This window comes from Nerophis ophidion, linkage group LG24, assembly GCF_033978795.1.
Source record: "Nerophis ophidion isolate RoL-2023_Sa linkage group LG24, RoL_Noph_v1.0, whole genome shotgun sequence".
NCBI lineage: Eukaryota > Metazoa > Chordata > Actinopteri > Syngnathiformes > Syngnathidae > Nerophis > Nerophis ophidion.
Genome location: NC_084634.1, coordinates 9,928,498 through 9,954,071, shown reverse-complemented (window position 1 = coordinate 9,954,071; position 25,574 = coordinate 9,928,498). Strand labels below are relative to the sequence as shown.

General features: G+C 37.4%; 1 protein-coding gene across 1 annotated transcript in view; it reads left to right on the top strand.

Annotated features, from left to right (window-relative positions):
* The window catches only part of LOC133542179 (prepronociceptin-like), a 54,274-nt gene that overhangs the window by 7,733 nt on the left and 20,967 nt on the right, over nucleotides 1-25,574 (top strand). Inside the window, exon 2 of the mRNA XM_061886063.1 lies at nucleotides 23,200-23,418. Coding sequence (XP_061742047.1) covers nucleotides 23,293-23,418 — 126 coding nt within the window. The 5' untranslated portion in view covers nucleotides 23,200-23,292. The remainder of the gene's footprint in view (nucleotides 1-23,199; nucleotides 23,419-25,574) is intronic.

Genomic DNA, 25,574 nt, shown 5'->3' with positions numbered 1-25,574 from the left:
CGTCGATCACGGGCGTGGCCTCTGCGAGGTCATCCTCCTCGCCAGACACTCCCTCCTCCATGTCGGCCACGGATGTGGCCGTGCCCGGGTCGTCCGCCTCGCCGGGCACCTCATCCTGCGATGCGGCCACTAATGTGGCCTTTTCGAGGTCGCCCGCCAAAACTTTTTCGGCAGCGGCGTTCCATCCGCCGCCGCCACTTGACTTGTCCTCGGTGGATTCGGGGACACACGACTTGGCGACCCTCCACCGTGGCCTCCCTCCGCCCTCCCTTCGTTTGTGGACTCTGTTTTTGGGGAGGGGGTTCAAGTTGTTTCTTATTTGTTTTTGTTTTCTTTGAGACATCTGGAATCTGTCTTTTTGGGGGGGGGAATACTGTTGCGATCTGTGACTCAGATCTTCACATGTTTATTTTTCCATCTTTGTTTCATTCTCTTCTGACCCACTTACTTCCTGTTTAGTCCGTTACCATGGTTACACATTGATTTCACCTGCTCCTCGTTTTCTACACACCTGGTTCTCCTTGATTTCTCCCTATATAAGCTTTCCTCTTTTCTTTGTTCAGTCTCGGATCCTAATTTGCCCACGCGCAACACTGACGACTCTCGACCTTCATCTTTGTATGTATATTCTCGCTAGCTTTTACGCTAAGCCATTTGTTTATTCCAGCTCACATGCTGAGGAACTGTTTTTCTGTTTTTGGTTTGCTTTCTCTTTACAGCAGTGTTTTTGTTCCTAGCCATTTGTTTATTTAATAAATCCATTTATAACTTACCTTGTTGTGTTCATCGCTTCGACGCATCCCCGGAAGAACCAATCCGGCATTACAATGCCACACAAGCGTCACAGCATCAGTTGTTATCTAGCAGCTATATCATTATAAAATGATATTGCTGAATAAACAATGTGTCTAATACGACAATTTGCAATAAGTGTAGGAATGGCGTGTGAATGCCGGATGTGTGCAAGCCACCGATACGCGTGAGTGGAAGTCAAGTGCTCAGATGTACAGGGTGAGTGGAGAGTGTGGATGTTGGATCGGATGAAAAATGTGGGATGTGCCGTGGATTGTATGTCGGCCATTCGTTGTCAATGGGGAGAAAATTACTGGAAATTTTTGGGATGGAGAAAACATGTTTTGCGTTAGCTATATCGGAATAGTGAGGGTGGATGTTTGAAAGGCCGGAATCAGGTTTAAAAATGGCGTAAAATGTTGACAATTTCGGGCATTTTAGAACCATACCCATTCATTTAAATGGGAATTTCTTGGAAAGTTCAGGAAAACTGTGAATTAAAAAAAAAAAAACACGAGCACAATTGTCCTGGATGATATGGATGGGTTGGTGTTGGAATTTTCAGATTGGGTTGAAAAATGTTGACGTAGTAACAGTTTGAATTGAGAATTTGTATTTTTAAATTCCTGGAATTTAAGGCTATGACATTCACACAATAACAATATTTATAATAATAATAATACTAATAGATGATTTTTGGTGTAGAATCCTATTTGTGGGAATGTCCAAGCATTCACACAATAATAATAATAAAAATAATAACAATAATAGTAGTAGTAGTAATACAAATAATAAATAACATTAATAAATAGATTTTTTGGGTGGTGTAGAATCTTATATGTGTGAATGTCCAAGCATTCACACAATACTATTACTAATAATAAATAATAATAATAATGATAATAATAATACAAGTTTATTAATAAATAAATTTTTGGGGTGGTGTAGAATCTTATATGTGTGAATGTCTAAGCATTCACACAATAATAATAATAACAATAAAAATAATAATAATAATAAATAATATTAATACATAGATTTGTCTGTGTGTAGAATCTTATGTGTGAATGTCCAAGCATTCACACAATAATAATAATAATAATATTAATGAATGGATTTGTTTTTTTGGTGTAGAATCTTCTATGTTTAAATGTCCAAGCATTCACACAACAACATTAATAATAATAATAATCATAATAATAATAATAACAATAATAATAATAATAATGAATAATATTAATATCTTTGGGGGGTGTAGAATCTTATATGTGTGAATGTCCAAGCATTCACACAATAAAAATAATAATAATAATAAATAATATTAATAAATAGATTAGTTTTTTGGTGTAGAATCTTATGTGTGTGAATGTTCAAGCATTCACACAATAATAATAATAATAATTATAATAAGAATAAATAATATTAATAAAACAGCTTTTTGGTGTACAATCTTATTTGTGAATGTCCAAGCATTCACACAATAATAATAATAATAATAATCATCATCATCATATTAAATAATAATAATAATATTAAATAATAATAATAAATAAATTTGTTTTTTTGGGTGTAGAATCTTATATGTGTGAATGTCCAAGCATTCACACGATAATAATCATATTAAATACTACAACTACTACTACTACTAATAATAATAATAATAATAATATCAAATAATATCAATAAATATATTTGTTTTTTTTGGTGTAGAATCTTATATGTGTGAATGTCCAAGCATTCACACAATAATACTTCAACGATTACTAATAAAATTAATAATGATAATAATAAAATAAATAATAATAATAATACTAACAAATATATGTTTTTTGGTGTAGAACCTAATATGTGTGAATTCTTGGACATGATGACTTAATTTTGATTATATTATTATTCATTATTAATACATACATATTTATTATTCATTCATTTATAGGTTAAAAGTTTGTTAGGCTGTCCTTAGTTTTGTCCTGCTTTCTAATGTGTATTTCAATTACTGTGCGGCACTTTGTGAAACTTTTTTTGTTTTTTCCAGATGAAGTGAAGTGTCTGGTAATATTGTATTTCTGACATTTATTTTGACAAGCGAACATAAGACGAATCTGCAGCGCCATGGCCTCTTTCCTCACAGCTCTTTCTGCACAACTGTCACTTTGTGACAGACTCAATAAAGAGGCGAAAGCAGCGGCCGCACAGCAGTTTCAGTCTTGATCAATCACACTGCGCGTGCTAAATAATGATATTTGCATCCTCTCCTCCAAGTATTGCAGGCATGATCTGCATGTTCCTGAAGTCAAACACGCAAAACTATTCTACTCACTAAGAGACGCAATCCTCTGCTCACTTGTTTAGTAGCTTTGTTAACGTTTATGTGTCAACACGAAGCCAAATAAAAAGTCAGAGCTCATCATTCTCCCACTGAGCGCATATTTGAACACCTGAGGACTGCAGGAGATGATTAGTCTTTGATATGAAGGACAAATCTGCTGCGGGGAAGGAGATCAAGCTGCTCGTCGTTTAGCGAACAATGCTGATAACGACACGCCGACTCGCTCTGATGGCTGCCACCTACGCCCGAATATCCTTCTGCACTTTAATGGCTGCTGGGAGGGGACCAGCATTTACGCTCAATTCGTCTCGCTGCTGTTGGCACACAAGAGAATGAGAAGGGAAAGGAGGAGAAGGAGAAGGAGGAGAAAGAAGAGAAGAAGAAGGAGAGGAAGAAGAAGAAGAAAAAGCAGCAGAAGAAGAAGATAGAGGAGAAGAAGGAAAAAGGAAATAGCAAGGAGAAGAAGATAGAGGAGAAAAAGGAGGAGGAGAACAAGAAGATCAAGAAGAAGTAAGAGGAGGAGAAGAAAAAAGAAGATAAGAAAAAGGAGGAGAGGAAGAAGAAGAAAAAGCAGCAGAAGAAGAAACAAGGAGAAGAAGGAGGAGAATAAGAAGAAGGAGAAGGAGGAGGAGAAGAAGAAGGAGAAAAAGTAGTAGAAGAAGAAAAAAAAATAGAAGAGAAGAAGCAAAGAATAATATGCAAGAAGAAGAAGATAGAGGAGAAGAAGCAAGAGGAGAACAGGAAGGAGGAGGAGAAGAGGAACGAGAAGGAGAAGAAGAAGAACAAGAAGGAGGAGGAGAAAGAGGAGAAGAGAAGGATAAGAAGGAGAAGAAGAAAGAGGAGAAGAAGAAGAATGAGAAATAAGAGAAGAAGAAAGAGGAGAAGAAGAAAGAGGAGGAGGAGAAGAATGAGAAGAGAGGAGAAGAAGAAGAATGAGATGAGGGAGAAGGAGGAATAAGAAAAGAAGAAAGAGGAGAAGAGGAAGAATGAGAAGAAGGAGAAATAAGAAAAGAAGAAAGAGGAGAAGAAGAAGGAGATGAATAAGGAGGAGAGAAAGAGGAAGGAGAAAAAAGTAGGAGAAGAAGAAGATAGACGAGAACAAGCAAAGGAGAGGACGCAAGGAGAAGAAGATAAAGGAGAAGAAGGAGGAGGAGAACAAGAAGAACAAGAAGGAGGAGAAAAGAAGGAGAAGGAGGCAAAGGAGGAGAAGGTGAAAAAGGAGAAGAAGGAGGAAAAGAAAAAGCAAGAGGAGAAAGAGGAGAAAAAGAACAAGAAGGAGAAGAACGAGATGAAGAACAACAATAAGAACAAGAAGAAGAAATAGAAGAAGAAGACGAAACAACAACAAGCAGAAGAAGAAGAAGATGATGATGAAATTTTTTGCAGTAGAGACAGTGAGGAGATAGCACCTGGGGATAGGTTGATTGGCAACACTAAATTGGCCCCAGTGTGTGAATGTTGTCTGTCTATCTGTGTTGGCCCTGTGATGAGGTGGCGACTTGACCAGGGTGTACCCCGCCTTCCGCTCGAGTGCAGCTGGGATAAGGTCAAGCACCCCTCGCAACCCCCAGAGGGACAAGCGGTAGAATATGAATGGATGGATGGATGGATGGAATGCTAACGTGGAGGATTCCGACTATTTTGGACTGGTACCTCAACGCTAACACGGGGAAATGACACTGTTAGACTAAACTTAAACTGTCGTTGTCTTTGATAATTAGGATTGTTGGCTTGCATCACATCAGTTGTTTTTCTTACAACAATAGAGCGAAACCATCCTTGCTCTGGCACACTCCTGGTTTTGGAGTAGAAATACTTGGGGTTTTGGGCACCAGCCGCTAGACCAAATGTGACTAATCGGAGTCTAGGACTAGATGTGACCAATCTAAATCTAAGATTAAACATGAAAATTCAAGTCTAAGACTAGATCTGACTAATCTAAGTTGACGACGAGACGTGACCAATCTAAGTCTAAGACTAGCTGTGACCAATCTTAGTCTAAGACTAGATGTGACCAAATCTAAGTCTAATACTAGATCTGACCAATCTAAGTCCAAGACTAGATCTGACCAGTCTAAAACTACATGTGGCCAATCTTAGTCCAAGGCTACATGTGACCACTTTAAGTCTATGACTAGATGTGACCACTCTAAGTCTCAGACGAGATGTGACCAATCCAATTCAAGACTAGATGTGACCAATCTAAGTCTGAGATGAGATGTGACCGATCTAAATCTAAGACGAGATGTGACAAATCTGAGTCTAAGACTAGATGTGACCAATCTAAGTATAGGACTAGATGTGACCAATCTAAGGCTAAGACTGGATGTGACCAGTATAAGACTAGATGTGACCGATCTAAGTCCAAGACTATATGTGAACAATCCAAACCGAAGATTAAACAGGACAATTTAAGTCTAAGACTAGATCTGACCAATCTAAATCTAGGACGAGATATGACCAATCTAAGACTAGATCTGACCAATCTAAGTCCAAAGCCAGATCTGACCAGTCTAAAACTAGATGAGACCAATCTTAGTCTAAAACTACATGTTACCACTCTAAGTCTAAGACCAAATGTGACCAATCTAAGTCTAAGATGAGATGTGACCAATCTAAGTCTAAGACTAGATGTCACCAATCTAAGTATAAGACCAGATGTAACCAATCTAATGCTAAGACTGGATGTGACCAGTATAAGACTAGACGTGACCGATCTAAGTGTAAGACTATGTGTGAACAATCTAAGTCTAAAATTAAACAGGACAATTTAAGTCTAAGACTAGATCTGACCAATCTAAGTCTACGAAGAGATATGACCAATCTAAGTATCAGACTAGATCTGACCAATCTAAGTCCAAGTCCAGATCTGACCAGTCACAAACTAGATGAGACCAATCTTAGTCTAAGACTACATGTGACCACTCTAAGTCTAAGATGAGACCAATCCAAGTCTAAGACCAGATGTGACCAATCAAAATGTAAGACCAGATGTGACCAATCTAAGTCTAAGACTGGATGTGACCAATCTAAGTCTAAGACGAGATGTGACCAATCTAAGTCTAAGACTAGATGTCACCAATCTAAGTATAAGACTCGATGTGACCAATCTAAGTCTAAGACTGGATGTGACCAGTATAAGACTAGACGTGACCAATCTAAGTCCAAGACTATATGTGAACAATCTAAGTCTAAGATTAAACAGGACAATTTAAGTCTAAGACTAGATCTGACCAATGTAAGTTCAAAGCCAGATCTGTCCAGTCTAAAACTAGATGAGACCAATCTTAGTCTAAAACTACATGTTACCACTCTAAGTCTAAGACGAGATGTGACCAATCCAAGTCTAAGACTACATGTGACCAATCTACGTCCAAGACTGGATGTGACCAGTATAAGACTAGACGTGACCAATCTAAGTCTAAGACTATATGTGAACAATCTAAGTCCAAGACTGGATGTGACCAGTATAAGACTAGACGTGACCAATCTAAGTCTAAGACTATATGTGAACAATCTAAGTCTAAGACTAGATGTGACCAATCTAATTCTAAGACTAAACGTGACCAATCTTAGTTTAAGAGTAGATGTGACCAATCTAAGTCCAAGACTACATCTGACCAGTCTAAGACTAGATGTGCCTAATCTTAGTCTAAGACGAGATGTGACCAGTATAAGACTAGACGTGACCAATCTAAGTCTAAGACTATATGTGAACAATATAAGTCTAAGACTAGATGTGACCAATCTAATTCTAAGACTAAACGTGACCAATCTTAGTTTAAGAGTAGATGTGACCAATCTAAGTCCAAGACTACATCTGACCAGTCTAAGACTAGATGTGCCTAATCTTAGTCTAAAACGAGATGTGACCAATCTAAGTCTAAGAATAGATGTGACCAATCTAAGTCTAAGACTAGATGTGACCAATCTAAGTCTAAGACTACATCTGACCAGTCTAAGACTAGACGTGCCTAATCTTAGTCTAAGACGAGATATGACCAATCTAAGTTTAAGACTAGATGTGACCAATCTAAATTTAAGACGAGATGTGACCAATCTAAGTCCAAGACTACATCTGACCAGTCTAACACTAGACGTGCCTAATCTTAGTCTAAGACAAGATGTGACCAATCTAAGTCCAAGACTACATCTGACCAGTCTAGACTAGACGTGCCTAATCTTAGTCTAAGACGAGATGTGACCAATCTAAATTTAAGACTAGATGTGACTAATCTAAGTCTAAGACTAGAAGTGACCAGTTCTAAGTCTAAGACTAGATGTGACCAGTTCTAAGTCTAAGACTTGACATGACCAATCTAAGTTTAAGACTAGATGTGACCAGTTCTAAATCTAAGACTACACATGACCAATCTAAGTTTAAGACTAGATGTGACTAATCTAAGTCCAAGACTAGATCTGACCAATCTAAGTCCAAGACTACATCTGACCAGTCTAAGACTAGACGTGCCTAATCTTAGTCTAAGACGAGATGTGACCAATCTAAATTTAAGACTAGATGTGACTAATCTAAGTCTAAGACTAGAAGTGACCAGTTCTAAGTCTAAGACTAGATGTGACCAGTTCTAAGTCTAAGACTAGACATGACCAATCTAAGTTTAAGACTAGATGTGACCAGTTCTAAATCTAAGACTAGACATGACCAATCTAAGTTCAAGACTAGAAGTGCCATCGATTGAATGCCCTGAGATTTTTGCACACATGCGTCATGACGGCTGCCGGCACCTACAGTAAACATCAAAAGGAAAGAAGTAAGAAGATAGAAGAGGTGTAGTGATGTCATTATTGCCCTTCATTTCATGCTCCTAATAATGTGTTAGTTCTGCTTCTGAGTGACCAAACGCAGACTCCAACAGGCCAGCTAATCAAAGATATTCTTAGTAAGGCCTTAAAGGGGAACTGCATTGGGGGAAATTGCACCTGTCATTTACAATCCTTATGAAAGAAAAGTAGTAAATAAAGTCGAGCAGGAGTCAGCTAACAATGGAGATAAAGTGAGTTGCTCTAAAAAAAAACTCAATAAATGATGTATATACATGCTGTAAGTATATATGTAATGTATTAACATTTATAATAACATGTAATATTTACATATTTGGTTCATTATAAACATATGGCAGTGTAATAATTAATAACGTTCACCTTCCCTTCAACAACAACAAGGCTACTAAGCATGATCTACAAGTTTTAGAAGCTGTGTGCTAAACAGATGCAGCTTTAGTCAAAAACTAAGCATCATGTAGCAGTATAGCTAAGTGCTGAACAAGAACATAATAAAACAATCACTTACTGTACGATGTCTGCTCTCACTGGGATAAAGACTGATTTATAGCTTCCCCTTTACATCAACAATTCATCGTCATTCTCACAAAGGGTTAAATAAAACGACAACAAGACTACTAATCATGGTGGACTTGATGAGAGACAACAAAGACTACTTTGGGACACATGACGATCCGGGAACTTCTACTTGTGAGCCTGAATATAAGGAGCATGATCTACGAGTTTTAGAAGCTGTGTGCTAAACAGATGCAGCTTTTGTCAAAAACTAAGCAACATGTAGCCGTATTGCTAAGTGCTAAACAAGAACATAATAAAACAATCACTTACTGTACAATGTCTGCTCTCACTGGGATAAAGACTGATTTATATCTTCCCCTTTACATCAACAATTCATCGTCATTCTCACAAAGGGTTAAAAAAAACGACAACAAGACTACTAATCATGGCAGACTTGATAAGAGACAAAAAAGACTACTTTGGGACACATGACGATCCGGAAACTTCTACTTGTGAGCCTGAATATAAGGAGCATGATCTACGAGTTTTAGAAGCTGTGTGCTAAACAGATGCAGATTTAGTCAAAAACTAAGCATCATGTAGCAGTATTGCTAAGTGCAGAAACAAGAACATAATAAAATAAATCACTTACAGTACGATGTCTGCTCTCACTGGGATAAAGACTGATTTATATCTTCCCCTTTACATCAACAATTCATCGTCATCCTCACAAAGGGTTAAAAAAATGACAACAAGACTACTAATCATGGCAGACTTGATGAGAGACAACAAAGACTACTTTGGGACACATGACGATCCGGAAACTTCTACTTCTGAGCCTGAATATAAGGAGCATGATCCACGAGTTTTAGAAGCTGTGTGCTAAACAGATGCAGCTTTAATCAAAAACTAAGCATCATGTAGCAGTATAGCTAAGTGCTGAACAAGAAGATAATAAAACAATCACTTACTGTACAATGTCTGCTCTCACTGGGATAAAGACTGATTTATATCTTCCCCTTTACATGAACAATTCATCGTCATCCTCACAAAGGGTTAAAAAAACAACAACAAGACTACTAATCATGGCAGACTTAATGAGAGACAACAAAGACTACTTTGGGACACATGACGATCCGGAAACTTCTACTTGTGAGCCTGAATATAAGGAGTATGTTCTACAAGTTATAGAAGCTGTGTGCTACACAGATGCAGCTTTAGTCAAACACTAAGCATCATGAGAACATAATAAAACGATCACTTACTGTACAATGTCTGCTCTCATTGGGATAAAGACTGATTTATATCTTCCCCTTTACATCAACAATTCATCGTCATCCTCACAAAGGGTTAAAAAAACGACAACAAGACTACTAATCATGGCAGACTTGATAAAAGACAACAAAGACTACTTTGGGACACATGACGATCCGGAAACTTCTACTTGTGAGCCTGAATATAAGGAGTATGATCTACAAGTTTTAGAAGCTGTGTGCTAAACAGATGCAGCTTTAGTCAAAAACTAAGCATCATGTAGCAGTATAGCTAAGTGCTAAACAAGAACATAATAAAACAATCACTTACTGTACTATGTCTGCTCTCATTGGGATAAAGACTGATTTATATCTTCCCCTTTACATCAACAATTCATCGTCATCCTCACAAAGGGTTAAAAAAACGACAATAAGACTACTAACCATGGCAGACTTGATAAAAGACAACAAAGACTACTTTGGGACACATGACGATCCGGAATCTTCTACTTCTGAGCCTGAATATAAGGAGCATGATCTACAAATTTTAGAAGCTGTGTGCTAAACAGATGCAGATTTAGTCAAAAACTAAGCATCATGTAGCCGTATTGCTAAGTGCTAAACAAGAACATAATAAAACAATCACTTACTGTACTATGTCTGCTCTCATTGGGATAAAGACTGATTTATATCTTCCCCTTTACATCAACAATTCATCGTCATTCTCACAAAGGGTTAAAAAAACGACAACAAGACTACTAATCATGGCAGACTTGATGAGAGACAACAAAGACTACTTCGGGACACATGACAATCCGGAAACTTCTACTTGTGAGCCTGGATATAAGGAGCATGATCTACTAGTTTTAGAAGCTGTGTGCTAAACAGATGCAGCTTTAATCAAAAACTAAGCATCATGTAGCAGTGTAGCTAAGTGCTAAACAAGAACATAATAAAACAATCACTTACTGTACAATGTCTGCTCTCACTGGGATAAAGACTGATTTATATCTTCCGCTTTACATCCACAATTCATTGTCATCCTCACAAAGGGTTAAAAAAACGACAATAAGACTACTAATTATGGCAGACTTGATAAGAGACAACAAAGACTACTTTGGGACACATGACGATCCGGAAACTTCTACCAGAGCGAGCAGTGGAGGAGGAGCTGAAAAGCGACCCGACAAGGCGAAGGTTTTATTGAAAGAATAAAACAAAGTCACAAACTGCTCGCCGTCATGTCTATTCTTGGTGGTCCATGGAACCCAGAGGGAGGAAGACATCCACAGCTGCTAAAAGTAGTTCCTCTGCGTTAGTACTTATAATAATAATATCGCTAATACTTGTTAATATTTAGATCACCTCATTTAAATGGAGTATTGTTGTCTTTTTTGGATGTTTTATTTAGAGGACTTGATGGTTACAATAGTGTACCGTTAGATGCGTTGTTAGCTGACTCTTGTTAGAGTTTGTTTACATTTTAGAATGCAAAAACAAGAAAAAAACATGTGTTCTTGTCTTACAAGGATTGCGACTGATAGAGTACATTCCAAAAAAAAAAGGTGCAGTTCCCCTTTAAGAGCATTGTTTGTGAGGAAGGTGACTTTCGAGCATGCTGTTTATCTTGGGCTGCTCAGGCGGGATTACGGAATTATTACAGTCCGACTTGCTCTTATCTGGGCTTGTGTTTGGACAGGACCACAGGGTCCAGGAGAGTTGACGGACACGGACCCATGAAGAAAAAACTCCAGCCATGACAAAAAAGGCTCAGGTGTTTTGTTGACATTTCAGTACAATCATGTCATTATTTAAACATCGACTTCGAATCTTCTTCTTTAAATATCAGTGGGATTTTTGGACTTTGGCGAACACCTCCACAAAGTACACTCTCACGGGAGTAAGAGGAGGGGTACATACCCAGGAAAGAATGATATTTTTTTTGCCTATATTGTGATGTGAAAATACAACTGTCCGTGCAGAGGAGGGACACCTCTGTCAACACAACAGCAGTCATTAGGAATGGAATGTGTTAACGACACGCCGGCGAAAGTAAAAGGTGTTTATGTGCTGTTGTTTGTTGCTAGTAGCTGCAATGTTGCATCTAAAGAAGGTTCAAAAGGACATTTTGGAGGCATCCTTCTCTCTTCAAAACCGCTCTTTCAATTTCTTCAAGGCATCTGTCTTCCTTGTCCAGAACATTTATACACACACACACACACATATATACATATATATATACATATATTTTTTCCCACACCCCTTATATTTATATATATATGTACATATATATATATATATGTAGGTGTGGGAAAAATCACAAGACTACTTTGTCTCTACAGAACTGTTTCATGAGGGGTTCCCTCAATCATCAGTTACATGAGGGAACCCCTCATGAAACAGTTCTGTAGAGACGAAGTAGTTTTGTGATTTTTCCCACACCTACATATTGCGCTCTACCACGGTATCGAGCACTATTCTCTGGATAATCCAATCAAGACATATATATATATATATATATATATATATATATATATATATATATATATATATATATATATATATATAAGGGGTGTGGGAAAAAATCGATTCGAATACCAATCGCGATTCTCACATTGTGCGATTCAGAATCAATTATCATTTAAACATTTTTTTATTTTTATATATATATTTTTGGGATCAATCCAACAAACTAATACACAGCAATACCATAACAATGCAATCCAATTCCAAAACCAAACCTGACCCAGCAACACTCAGAACTGCAATAAACAGAGCAATTGAGAGAAGACACAAACATGACACGGAACAAACCAAAAGTACTGAAACAAAATGAATATTAACAACAACAGTATCAATATTAGTTATAATTTCAGCATAGCAGTGATTAAAAATCCCTCATTGACATTATCATTAAACATTTAAAAAAAAAAAGAAAAAAAAGAACAATAGTGTCACAGTGGCTTACACTTGCATCGCATCTCATAAGCTTGACAACACACTGTGTCCAATATTTTCACAAAAATAAAATAAGTCATACTTTTGGTTCGTTTAATAGTTGAAACAAATTTACATTATTGCATTCAGTTGATAAAACATTGTCCTTTACAATTATAAAAGCTTTTTTTTTTTTTTAAATCTACTACTTTGCTAGCATTTCAGCAGATTGGGGTAGATACTGCTGAAATCCTATGTATTGAATGAATACAAAATCGTTTTGAATCGGAAAAATATCGTTTTTGAATCGAGAATCGCGTTGAATCGAAAAAAATGTATATATCATCGAATCGCGGCCCCAAGAATCGATATTGAATCAAATCGTGGGACACCCAAGGATTCGCAGCCCTAATATATATATATATATACAGTATATATATATATGTATATACACATACATATACTTATACTGACGCAGTACGGTGGTAAAGGGGTTAGTGCGAATGTCCTGGGTTTGATCCACAGGCTCGGGTTCTTTCTCTGTGGTGTTTGCATGTTCTCCCCGTAACTGCGTGGGTTCCCTCTGAGTACCACGTCTCCCACAATCCTTTGCAATCCTGTATGTCTGCAGGTCCTGGCCATTCATTCCCGGGCGCAGAAAAGAGCAGGCGAGAAAAAAACTTTATTTTCCGGTGTAAAAATACTGCAACAGGAGCGGGGGAAGTGGTTGCAAAGGAGAACAAAAGAAGAGCGAGAGGTTATATTTGCATTAGCAGAATTCTTTTTGTCCTTCAGGTTCATGCAGGCCACTAATGGACGACATTCAGCTTTGCTTCTCTTTCTTCATGTCCTCCTCCTCCTTTTCTTCATCATCATCATCATCATGGTGGTTGTATTAATAATTTTATACACCACACACACATCACGTCAAGCTGAGTAAAAAAATACACACAAACAAGCAGACCGTACACAAGGACAACATTAAGGTGTAAAAAAACAACAACGAGAGTAAAAACAGAAGTAAATAATACGAGGAGATAAATAATAATAACGGTCGAAAGAGAAGTGAGTAATGAGAGTAAAACAAAAGTAATAATAAGAAGAATAAAATCAGAAATCAATAAAGACTACAAATAAATAACTATTAAGAGAGTAAAGATAATAAATGAATAATAAAGACAATATAAACAAAAATCAATGATAAGGTGTAAAAATTAATGAATAATACAAAAGGGTAAAACAAAAAAGAAATAAGGAGACTAAAAAATAAGCACAGTAAAAAACAAAATAATTAGTGTAAAAAAGGAAATAATTAACTACAGTAAAAAAGAATTACATAACGAGTAAAATAATAATAATTACAGTAAAACATTTATAAATAATGACAGTAAAAAAAGAAATCAATAAGTTGTAAAATATAAAAAATAATGAGTAAAATGAAAAAAAATAATAAGCAGTAAAAATATTATGAGAAAAATAAATAAATAATTGAGAGTAAAACAATAAATAAATAATGAGTGTAAAAATGTATGATCGTAAAAAATACATAAATAAGGAGAGTAAAGTGAAGTGAAGTGAATTATATTTATATAGCGCTTTTCTCTAGTGACTCAAAGCGCTTTACAAAGTGAAACCCAATATCTAAGTTACATTTAAACCAGTGTGGGTGTCACTGGGAGCAGTTGGGTAAAGTGTCTTGCCCAAGGACACAACGGCAGTGACTAGGATGGCGGACGCGGGAATCAAACCTGCAACCCTCAAGTTGCTGGCACGGCCGCTCTACCAACCGAAAAAATACATTTGAGAGTAAAAAATAAATCAATGGAAAAAGATAAACAATGAGTGTAAAAAAGAAACTAAAAATACAGAGAGTAAAACAAATTCTAATGACAGAAAAAAACAAATAAATGAGGAAAAAATACTAAATAATAATAAGGAGAGTAGAAACATAAACAAAATAATATCCATCCATCCATCCATCTTCTTCCGCTTATCCGAGGTTGGGTCGCGGGGGCAGCAGCCTAAGCAGGGAAGCCCAGACTTCCCTCTCCCCAGCCACTTCGTCTAGCTCTTCCCGGGGGATCCCGAGGCGTTCCCAGGCCAGCCAGGAGACATAGTCTTCCCAACGTGTCCTGGGTCTTCCTTGTGGCCTCCTACCGGTTGGACGTGCCCAAAACACCTCCCTAGGGAGGGGTCCTGGTGGCATCCTGACCAGATGCCCCAGCCACCTCATCTGGCTCCTCTCCATGTGGAGGAGCAGCGGCTTTACTTTGAGTTCCTTCCGGATGGCAGAGCTTCTCACCCTATCTCTAAGGGAGAGCCCCGCCACACGGCGGAGGAAACTCATTTTGGCCGCTTGTACCCGTGATCTTATCTTTTCGGTCATGACCCAAAGCTCATGACCATAGGTGAGGATGGGAACGTAGATCACCCGGTAAATTGAGAGCTTTGCCTTCCGGCTCAGCTCCTTCTTCACCACAACGGATCGGTACAACGTCCGCATTACTGAAGAGGCCGCACCGAGCCGCCTGTCGATCTCATGATCCACTCTTCCCCCACTCGTGAACAAGACTCCGAGGTACTTGAACTCCTCCACTTGGGTCAGGGTCTCCTTCCCAACCCGGAGATGGCACTCCACCCTTTTCCGGGCAAGAACCACGGACTCGGACTTGGAGGTGCTGATTCTCATTCCGGTCGCTTCACACTCGGCTGCGAACCGATCCAGTGAGAGCTGAAGATCCTGGCCAGATGAAGCCATCAGGACCACATCATCTGCAAAAAGCAGAGACCTAATAATAAGGACAGTAGGAGAGTAACAAATAAAAATAAATAATAAGGAAAGTAGGACTAAATAAAATAATACAACAGAAATAAGGACAGTAGAGATGCGCAGTTTGCGGTCTCATCCGCGGATAAACCGAGGGTCGGGCGGGTGACATGACGAAAAAATAGATTTTAATTAGATTTGGGCAGGTGGCGGTTGAACCATCCGGAGATATTTGATATACATGGTTCTGGGATCGGTATCCTTTACCATTCAAAGAGCCATTTGAGACCCGTGTCACAAAGCGAAGAAGACAATAGAAGACGTTAATATTCTCTAGAATGACTGCCGCAAGTCATCCAGTTAATAAGTATTAGTGCGTGCTATGAAGCCATTGGCTTTGTCGCCTTCTACAGCATGTACTATCTGCTTGTCAGTCCAGCATCATGTTGTGTGTGGCTTCAGCAGCAACACGCACATGACTGCAAGGCATACTGGGTGACACAGAGTACACTAATGGTTGTGATATAAACACTCTTAGTAATATGCGCCACGCTGTGAAGCCACACCAAACAAGATTGACAAACACATTTCGGGAGAACATCCTCCCGGTAACACAACACGACAAATACCCAGAATCCTTTGTATCCATGACACTCCTGACTATTTTATACACCCCGCTAGCAGCAATTATCTTCATTACTCTGTGAAACGGGTTTAAATAGCTCTGTGAGCTGAAAAGGTGGCCGACCTCTGATGTATTTATATTGGAGCGGCATAGCTCGGTTGGTAGAGCGGCCGTGCCAGCAACTTGAGGGTTGCAGGTTCGATTCCCGCTTGTGCCATCCTAGTTACTGCCGTTGTGTCCTTGGGCAAGACACTTTACCCACCTGCTCCCAGTGCCACCCACACTGGTTTAAATGTAACCTAGATATTGGGTGTCCCTATGTAAAGCGCTTTGAGTCACTTGAGAAAAGCGCTATATAAATATAATTCACTTCACTTCACTATTTCAGCGGGCAGGTGGCGGGCGGTTACGGTTCTGATAAAATGTTGGTTCGGGTGGATGACGACTATGGTGATGCGGTTGCGGATGATATAATTGCCTATCCGCGCATCTCTAAAGGACGGTAAAAAACCAAAACTAATAATAAGGAGAGTTGAGACAAACAAAATAATCCAATAAAAAATTAGCAGAGTACAAAATAAAAATGAACAATAATGAGAGTAGAAACATAAACAAAATAATGTAATAAAAAATAGGAGAGTAAAAAATTTAAATTAATGATAATGAGGGTAAAAATGTAAACAAAACAATATAATAGAAGTAAGGAGATTTAAAAAAAATAATAATAAGGAGTGTAGAAACAAACAATATAGTAGGAATAAGGAGAGTAAAAAGTGTGGTCGAGCGGTCTTTGTATGAGCGTATGAATGATTGTAGTTTTCAGAAGATTCTCAGGCTTGAGTCCAAATCTGATGGAAGTCAAAAGAAGTCTGCAGCATGAAAACATTAAAGCGGCAGAAGGACCTTTTCATCTTTGCTGTGGTCCCTTTTCATTTTCACTTCAAGGATTTGTCCATTTGTGTCTTTTTACCGACTGTCGACCTTTTTCAATGCAAATATTCTCCTCTTGCTCTGCCTTTTCTCCAAAGACGCCAACAATCTAGCCACCCTTCCATTAATGAAGTCCTAACTCTCCCCGTGCATCATCCGGTCTCGTGTTGGCGCACAACAGACATTACAGCTGACAAGAATTTGTATTGGAACATGCGAGGCAGTCGCGCTAACCACTACATCACCGCACCGCCTGTCACTCAAACCGCGGGGAACAAAAAGTCTATTTGAAATGGCCAAGTTGTCGCAGTGGGCAGCGACAAAATGGTTGTGTGAGATGGAAAAATAAAAAATAATAATACTGCTCTTACACCTGAATTGTTGCTGCTTTCTGGGCGCTTTGCTTTATTATAAAGATTAATTACATGGAGACAATTACACACAACAATCCCACTTTTATGACCGTCATATTCACTTAAAGTGCAATCAAACAGAAATATGTTCCAGTCCACAATTACATATTGCCGTTGCAATACCACGGTTACAAGTAATAGCTGTGTACACCCATACATACAGATATACACACATATACATGTCCTAGTTGAAGTACAAGTGCGCAATTACGATGACAACAATAGTTACTCACGTCTGACATATACAAGTTAGACATTACAGATTCCAGCAGAATATGTGACGGACTGTGAGGCTACTATGCAAGAAGGAAGCCCTTGCTCCAGAAAAGACACCTTAAGGCTCGTCTAAAGTTTGCTACTGATCACACGGACAGAGATAAGACCTTCTGGAGCAGGGGCCGGGAACCTTTTTGGCTGAGAGAGCCAAGAATCCAAATATTTTAAAATGTATTTCCGTAAGAGCCATATCATTTTTTTTCCCAACACTGAACACAACTAAACGTGTGCATTTTTAAGTAAGACCAACATTACTAGAATATAATAGGTCTCGTATTCTTCGTAATAACGTTGATATTCTGAAGCTAACTGTGGAGGGGCGTGGCCTGCGGGCCTGCAGCGAAGCGGGGTGTGCCAGGGCCGGCCTCGAAATCAGCGACAAGTGCGTAAATGGCCCACCTGGGCCTTGTTGTCTATTCACCTGTCGCTCTGTTATAAGCAGCAGCTAGGAGGAGAGACAGGGTTGGAGCTGGAGCCAGAGCGCGAGCAAGAACGAAAGAGAAAAAGACAATTGCTGGAAAGCAACCGAGAGACTTATTGAAAAATGAAAAAATATCGTAGCCCTGAAACAGGCTTCCATGTCGGTGCTTGGTGGTCTGAAGAACCCCCAGGAGGGCAAGCCCTAAAAAAAAATATGATAAATAAATCATACAATTTCTTGAACAATTGCGGTAGAAAAGGATAGATGGATTCAAATGCATGAGCATGTTTAATATTTTCAGCGTTATTTTTAACACTTTGATTACATGTGGAATTAGTCATTACTTATTGTGTTAAGCAGTGTTAGCTCAGATTTATCTGAGAGCCGGATGCAGTCATCAAAAGAGCCACATCTGGCTCTACAACCATAGGTTCCCTACCCCTGTTCTGGAGGAATGTTCTGTGGTCAGATGAAACAAAAATTGAGCTGTTTGGCCACACTACCCAGCAATATGTTTGGAAGAGAAAAGGTGAGGCCTTTAATCCCAGGAACACCACACCTACCGTCAAGCATGGTGGTAGTATTATGCTCTGGGCTTGTTTTGGTGCCAATGGAACTGGTGCTTTACAAAGAGTGAATGGAACAATGAAAAAGGATGATTACCTCCAAATTCTTCAAGACAACCTAAAATTATCACCCCGGACATTGGGTCTTGGGCGCAGTTGGGTGTTCCAACAGGACAATGACCCCAAACACATGTCAAAATTGGTAAAGGAATGGCTAATTCAGGCTACAATGAAGGTTTTAGAATAGCCTTCCCAAAGTCCTGACTTAAACTTGCGGAAAATTCTGAAGAAACAAGTCCATGTCAGAAAACCAACACATTTAGCTGAACTGCACCAATTTTGTCAAGAGAAGTGGTCCAAAATTCAACCAGAAGCTTGCCAGAAGCTTGTGGATGACCATCAAAAGCGCTTTATTGCATCAAAACTTGCCAAGGGACATGTAAGCAAATATTAACATTGCTGTCTGTATACTTTTGACCCAGAAGATTTGGTCATATGTTCAGTAGAGCCATAATAAATTCATATAAGAACCAAACTTCAAGAATTTTTTTGTGACCAACAAGTATGTGCTCTAATTACTCTATCAAGAATATAAATAAGTGTTTTAGAAATGAATGGAAACTCAAGACAGCCATGACATTATGTTCTTTACAACTGTATATATATATATATATATATATATATATATATATATATATATATATATATATATATATATATATATATATATATATATATATGTATATATATATATATATATATATACATGTATATATATATATATATATATATATATATATATATACATATATATATATATATGTATGTATATATATATATATACATACATATATATATATATACATATATATATACACACATACATATATATACACATACATATATATACATATATATATACATACATATATATATACATACATATATATATACATATATATATATATATATATATATATATATATATACACATACATACATACATATATATACACATACATACATACATATATATACATACATATATATACATACATATATATATACATATATATACATACATATATATACATACATATATATATATATATACATATATATATATACATACATATATATACATACATATATATACATATTTATAAATTTTTTATATATATACGTATACATATATGTATATATGTATACATATATGTAAATATATGCATACATACAGTATATATATACATATATGTATACATGTACATATACTGTAGGTATATATACATCAAATTTTTTTTGTGACCAACAAGTACTGTATGTGCTCTAATTACTCTATCACAAAAATAAATAAGTGTTGTAGAAATGCATGGAAACTCAAGACAGCCATAACATTATGTTCTTTACAAATGTATGTAAACTTTTGACCACATATATATATATATATATATATATATATATATATATATATATATATATATATATATATATATATGTATATATATATATATATATATATATATATATATGTATATATATATATATATATATATATATATATAATATTATATATATGTCTACATGTATACATATATGTATATATGTAAATATATGCATACATACAGTATACATATACATATATGTATACATATACATATACTGTATGTATATATACACTCACATACATATATAAACGCATTTATATATACACATATATACATATGTATGTATATAAATATATATTTATATATACACATGTATATATACACATATACATGTATGTATACATGTATATGTGTATATACAGTATATATGTATATAAATATATTATATATGTATGTATAACTATATATATATGTATATATGTGTGTGTGTGTGTGTGTGTGTGTGTGTGTGTGTGTGTGTGTGTGTGTGTGTGTGTGTGTGTGTGTGTGTGTGCGTGCGTGTGTGCGTGTGTGCGTGTGTGTGTGTGTGTGTCTGTGCGTAATGCTGCATGGATTATGTGTTTATTGATAATGTGGTCCAGCATTATTGATGTGGTTGTTTTTGTCTCTTGTTGATGAGAGATACTTAATGTTGTGTAAAACACAAGTTAGTCAGGTGGTGAACATTAAAAAACATTTCATGGCTCGAATGGTTTCCACTGAATGTAAATATCCACATTTCCACAGCCATCGAGTCCACGAGCTAATGTGTCACTTGGGAACGCTCAAACTCGGCTCCTTATTGCTCCTTTGACTCTTGCAATAGTCACTTCAATCCGCAAACACACACGCATTTTTACGCTCAATAAAACATCATCACAAGCTTTACTTTGTTCAAACGTCTCAAACTGCTCACGCCGGCTCCAAAATTTTCCCAGTAAAACTAGGAAATCTAATATGGACTTTGAGAGAGGGTTTTGGTAACTGGACGTCTGATAATCTCTCATTGTCTTTCTTTCACCAACAAAAATTAGCACTATAGATGGCGCTCAACTGTTGACAGTATTAACAGTATATTATTTGTAAAGTATACATCATGTACTATAACCTATATTATTTCTAAAGTATATACAATGTAATACACCGTAAGTTATTTGTAAAGGATACATCATGTACTATGCTGAATATCATTTGTAAAGTATATATAATGTATTATATAGTATATTATTTGTAAAGTATATACATCATATTATAATGTATATTATTTGTAAAGTATACATCATGTACTATATAGTATATTATTTGTAAATTATATAGATTATATTATAGTGTTTATTATTTTTAAAGGATATCCAATATACTATATTATTTGCAAAATATACATCATGTACTATACAGGAAAATATTTGTAAAGTAGAAATAATGTACTACAAAGTATATTATTTGTAATATACAGTATATTTTTTGTAAAGTATACATAATGTACTGTCTGGTATATTAGTTGGGAAGTGTACATAATGTACTGCACAGTATGTTATTTGTAGATATAATGTACTACATAGTAAACTATTTGTAAAGTATACATAATGTACTATAGAGTATATTTTTGTAAAGTATACATAATGTACTATATACAATATCATTTGTAAAGTATATGCAATGTACTATAAAGTATTTTATTAGTTAATGTACATATATACATTATATATTATATATATAATAATTATTTGTAAAGTATATCCAATATACTATATTATTAGCAAAATATACATCATGTACTATACAGTATATTATTTGTAAAGTAGATATAATGTACTACAAATAATATTATGTTTAAAATACAGTATATTTTTGTAAAGTATACATAATGTACTGTGTAGTATATTATTTGTGAAGTAGACATAATGCACTGTATAGTATATTAGTCGTGAAGTTTACATAATTTACTGTGTAGTATATTATTTTTAAAGTAAATATAATGTACGATAATGTATACTATTTGTAAAGTATGCTTATTGTGCTATACAGTATATTTTTGTAAAGTATACATACTGTACAATATAATATATCATTTGTAAAGTATATGTAATGTACGATACAGTATTTTATTTGTTAATGTACATATATATATTATATATAATATTAATTATTTGCAAAGTATATCCAATATGCTATATTATTTGCAAAAATATACATTATGTACTATACAGTATCTTATTTGTAAAGTAAATATAATGCACTGTATAGTATATTAGTTGTGAAGTTTACATAATGTACCGTGTAGTATATCATTTGTAAAGTACATATAATGTACAATATAGAGTAGTATTTGTGAAGTATACACAATGTACTATACAGTATATTTTTATAAAGTATACATGATGTACTCTATAATATATCATTTGTAAAGTATATGTAATGTACAATAGAGTACTTTATTTGTTAATGTACATATATATCACTGATTTAAATAAAGTTACTCATTATTTATGCTTTAGATTAGTTACAAGTACTGAATTGATCAAAATTACTCATTATTCATGCTTACCTTTAGTTACAAGTACTGAATTGATTAAAAGTTACTCATTACCCGTGCTTTCATTGAGTTACAATCATTGATTTCAGGGTTACTTATTATCAATGCATTCATGTAGCGGGGGCAGCAGCCTAAGCAGGGAAGCCCAGACTTCCCTTTCCCCAGCTACTTCATCCAGCTCCTCCCGGGGGATCCAGAGGCGTTCTCGGGCCAGCCGGGAGAGATAGTCTTCCCAACGTGTCTTGGGTCTTCCCCGTGGCATCCTACCAGTCGGACGTGCCTGAAACACCTCGCTAGGGAGGCATTTGGGTGGCATCCTGACCAGATGCCCGAACCAACTCATCTGGCTCCTCTCGAATTGGAGGAGCAGCGGCTTTACTTTGAGCTCCTCCCGGATGACAGAGCTTCTCACCCTATCCCTCACAATAGGGTCGATCTCACAATCCATCCGTTCACACAATCCTCCAATGGAAATGTTCCTGCTTTTTAAGTGGAGTACATTCTTGCTGCCAATTTTTTCCTTCATGGAATTCATTTATTGCATCACGGGCTTTTCTCCAACATCAAGCTGAGTCCAGCCAATGACGATAAAAAGTGAAAGTGATGCAATGACTGTGTGCTGCCCTCAGGCTGGACTAACATCTGGACATCATCCAGCTGTTGTTGGCTCGTCTGTCGCCCGCCGGTCCCGTTTTCTCCCGCCTAACTGCCTGTGCGGCGCCATGAAGATGTCAGTGTGGTTCGTGCTGGTGCTGCTGCCGTGTTTCTTCAAGCCCGGAAGCTGCGACTGCCAGGGCGACTGCGTGGCCTGTGGACTGCTCCTGAAGCAGCAGGCCTTCAACACCATGGTGAGTGTCTGGTAACAGTCATGCTCCTGTTTCCTTAGCTCCTGCTGGTCAACCTCCTTCATTACAGCTTCACTCCCACTTTTTACACTTCTCTTTCCCACTTTTACCAGCCTTTAGAGGGCGTGTGTCATCGACATCAAGGTATGAGGTTCCTCTCGTGATAAAGACTTTATCATCGAACAAAAATGTATCGTATTGATAATGTAATACATCCACACAACAAAAACATTTCAATCATTTTCCTACTGATTATTGTTTTGTACAAATGTAAGATGTTTGGCCTCTCATAGACGCCATCATTCATTCATTTGGCCAGATCCGACCCATCTTAGTCCAAGACCAGATCTGAACAATCATAGTCCAAGACCAGACCTGCCCAATCGTAGTATGAGACCAGATCTGACCAAACTTAGTCCAAGACCAGATGTGACCAATTGTAGTCCAAGACCAAATGTCACCAATCATATTCCAATACCAGATCTGACCAATTGTAGTCAAATAGCTCAGTTGGAAGAGCGGCCGTGCCAGAAATTTGAAGGGTTCCAGGTTCGATCCCCGCTTCCGCCATCCTAGTCACTGCCGTTGTGTCTTTGGGTAAGACACTTTACCCGCCTGCTCCCAGTGCCACCCAGACTGGTTTAAATGTAACTTAGTTATTGGGTTTCACTATGTAAAAGTGCTTTGAGTCACTGGAGAAAAGCGCTATATAAATATAATTCACTTCACACAAACATCAGTTCTGACCAATCTATGTCCAAGACCAGATCTCAACAATCAAAGTCCAAGACCATCCATTCATCCATTTTCTACCGCTTATTCCCTTTTGGGGACGCGGGGGGCGCTGGCGCCTATCTCAGCTACAATCGGGCAGAAGGCGGGGTACACTCTGGACAAGTCGCCACCTCATCACAGGGTCAACACAGATAGACAGACAACATTCACACTCACATTCACACACTAGGGCCAATTTAATGTTGCCAATCAACCTATCCCCAGGTGCATGTCTTTGGAAGTGGGAGGAAGTACCCGGAGGGAACCCACGCATTCACGGGGAGAACATGCAAACTCCACACAGAAAGATCCCGAGCCTGGATTTGAACCCAGGACTGCAGGACCTTCGTATTGTGAGGCAGACGCACTAACCCCTCTTCCACCGTGAAGCCCAATTCCAAGACCAAATTTGACAAATCAAAGTCAAAGATCAGATCTGACCAAGCAAAGTCCAAGAACAGATCTTACAATCTAAGTACAAGACCAGAACTGACAAATCGCAGTCCTAGACAAGATTTGACCAAATCAAAGTCTAACACCTGGGGACGGTGTGGCAAAGTTGGGAGAGTGGCCATGCCAGCAATCTGAGGGTTACTGGTTCAATCCCCACCTTCTACCATCCTAGTCACGTCCGTTGTGTCCTTGAGCAAGACACTTCACCCTTGCTCCTGATGGGTCCTGGTTAGCGCCTTGCATGGCAGCTCCCGCCATCAGTGTGTGAATGTGTGTGTGAATGGGTGAATGTGGAAATAGTGTCAAAGCGCTTTGAGTTCCTTAAAAAGGTAGAAAAGCGCTATACAAGTACAACCTATTTACCATTTACCTGATCTGAACAATCTTAGTCCAAGACCATGTCCGACCAATTTAAGTACAAGACCAGATGTGACCAATCTATGTCCAAGACTAGATCTGACCAATCGATGTCCAAGACCAGATTTGACCAATTTAAGTACAAGACCAGATCTGACCAATCTATGTCCAAGACTAGATCTGACCAATCGAATTCCAAGATAAGATATGACCAATTGTAGTCCAAGGCCAGATTTGAACAAACAAAGTCCAAGAACAGATCTGACCAATTGTAGTCCAAGAACAGATCTGACCAATCAAAGTCCAAGATCAGATGTGACAATCTAAGTACAAGACCAGAATCGACCAATCGTAGTCCAAAACCAGGTCTGACCAATCATAGTCCAAGCAGATTTGACCAATCAAAGTCCAAGACCTGATCCGAACAATCTTAGTCCACGACCAAATCCGACCAAGATAAGTACAAGACCAGATGTGACCAATCTATGCCCAAGACCAGATCTGACCAATTGTAGTCCAAGGCCAGATTTGAACAAAGTCCAAGAACAGATCTGACCAATCAAAGCCAAAGATCA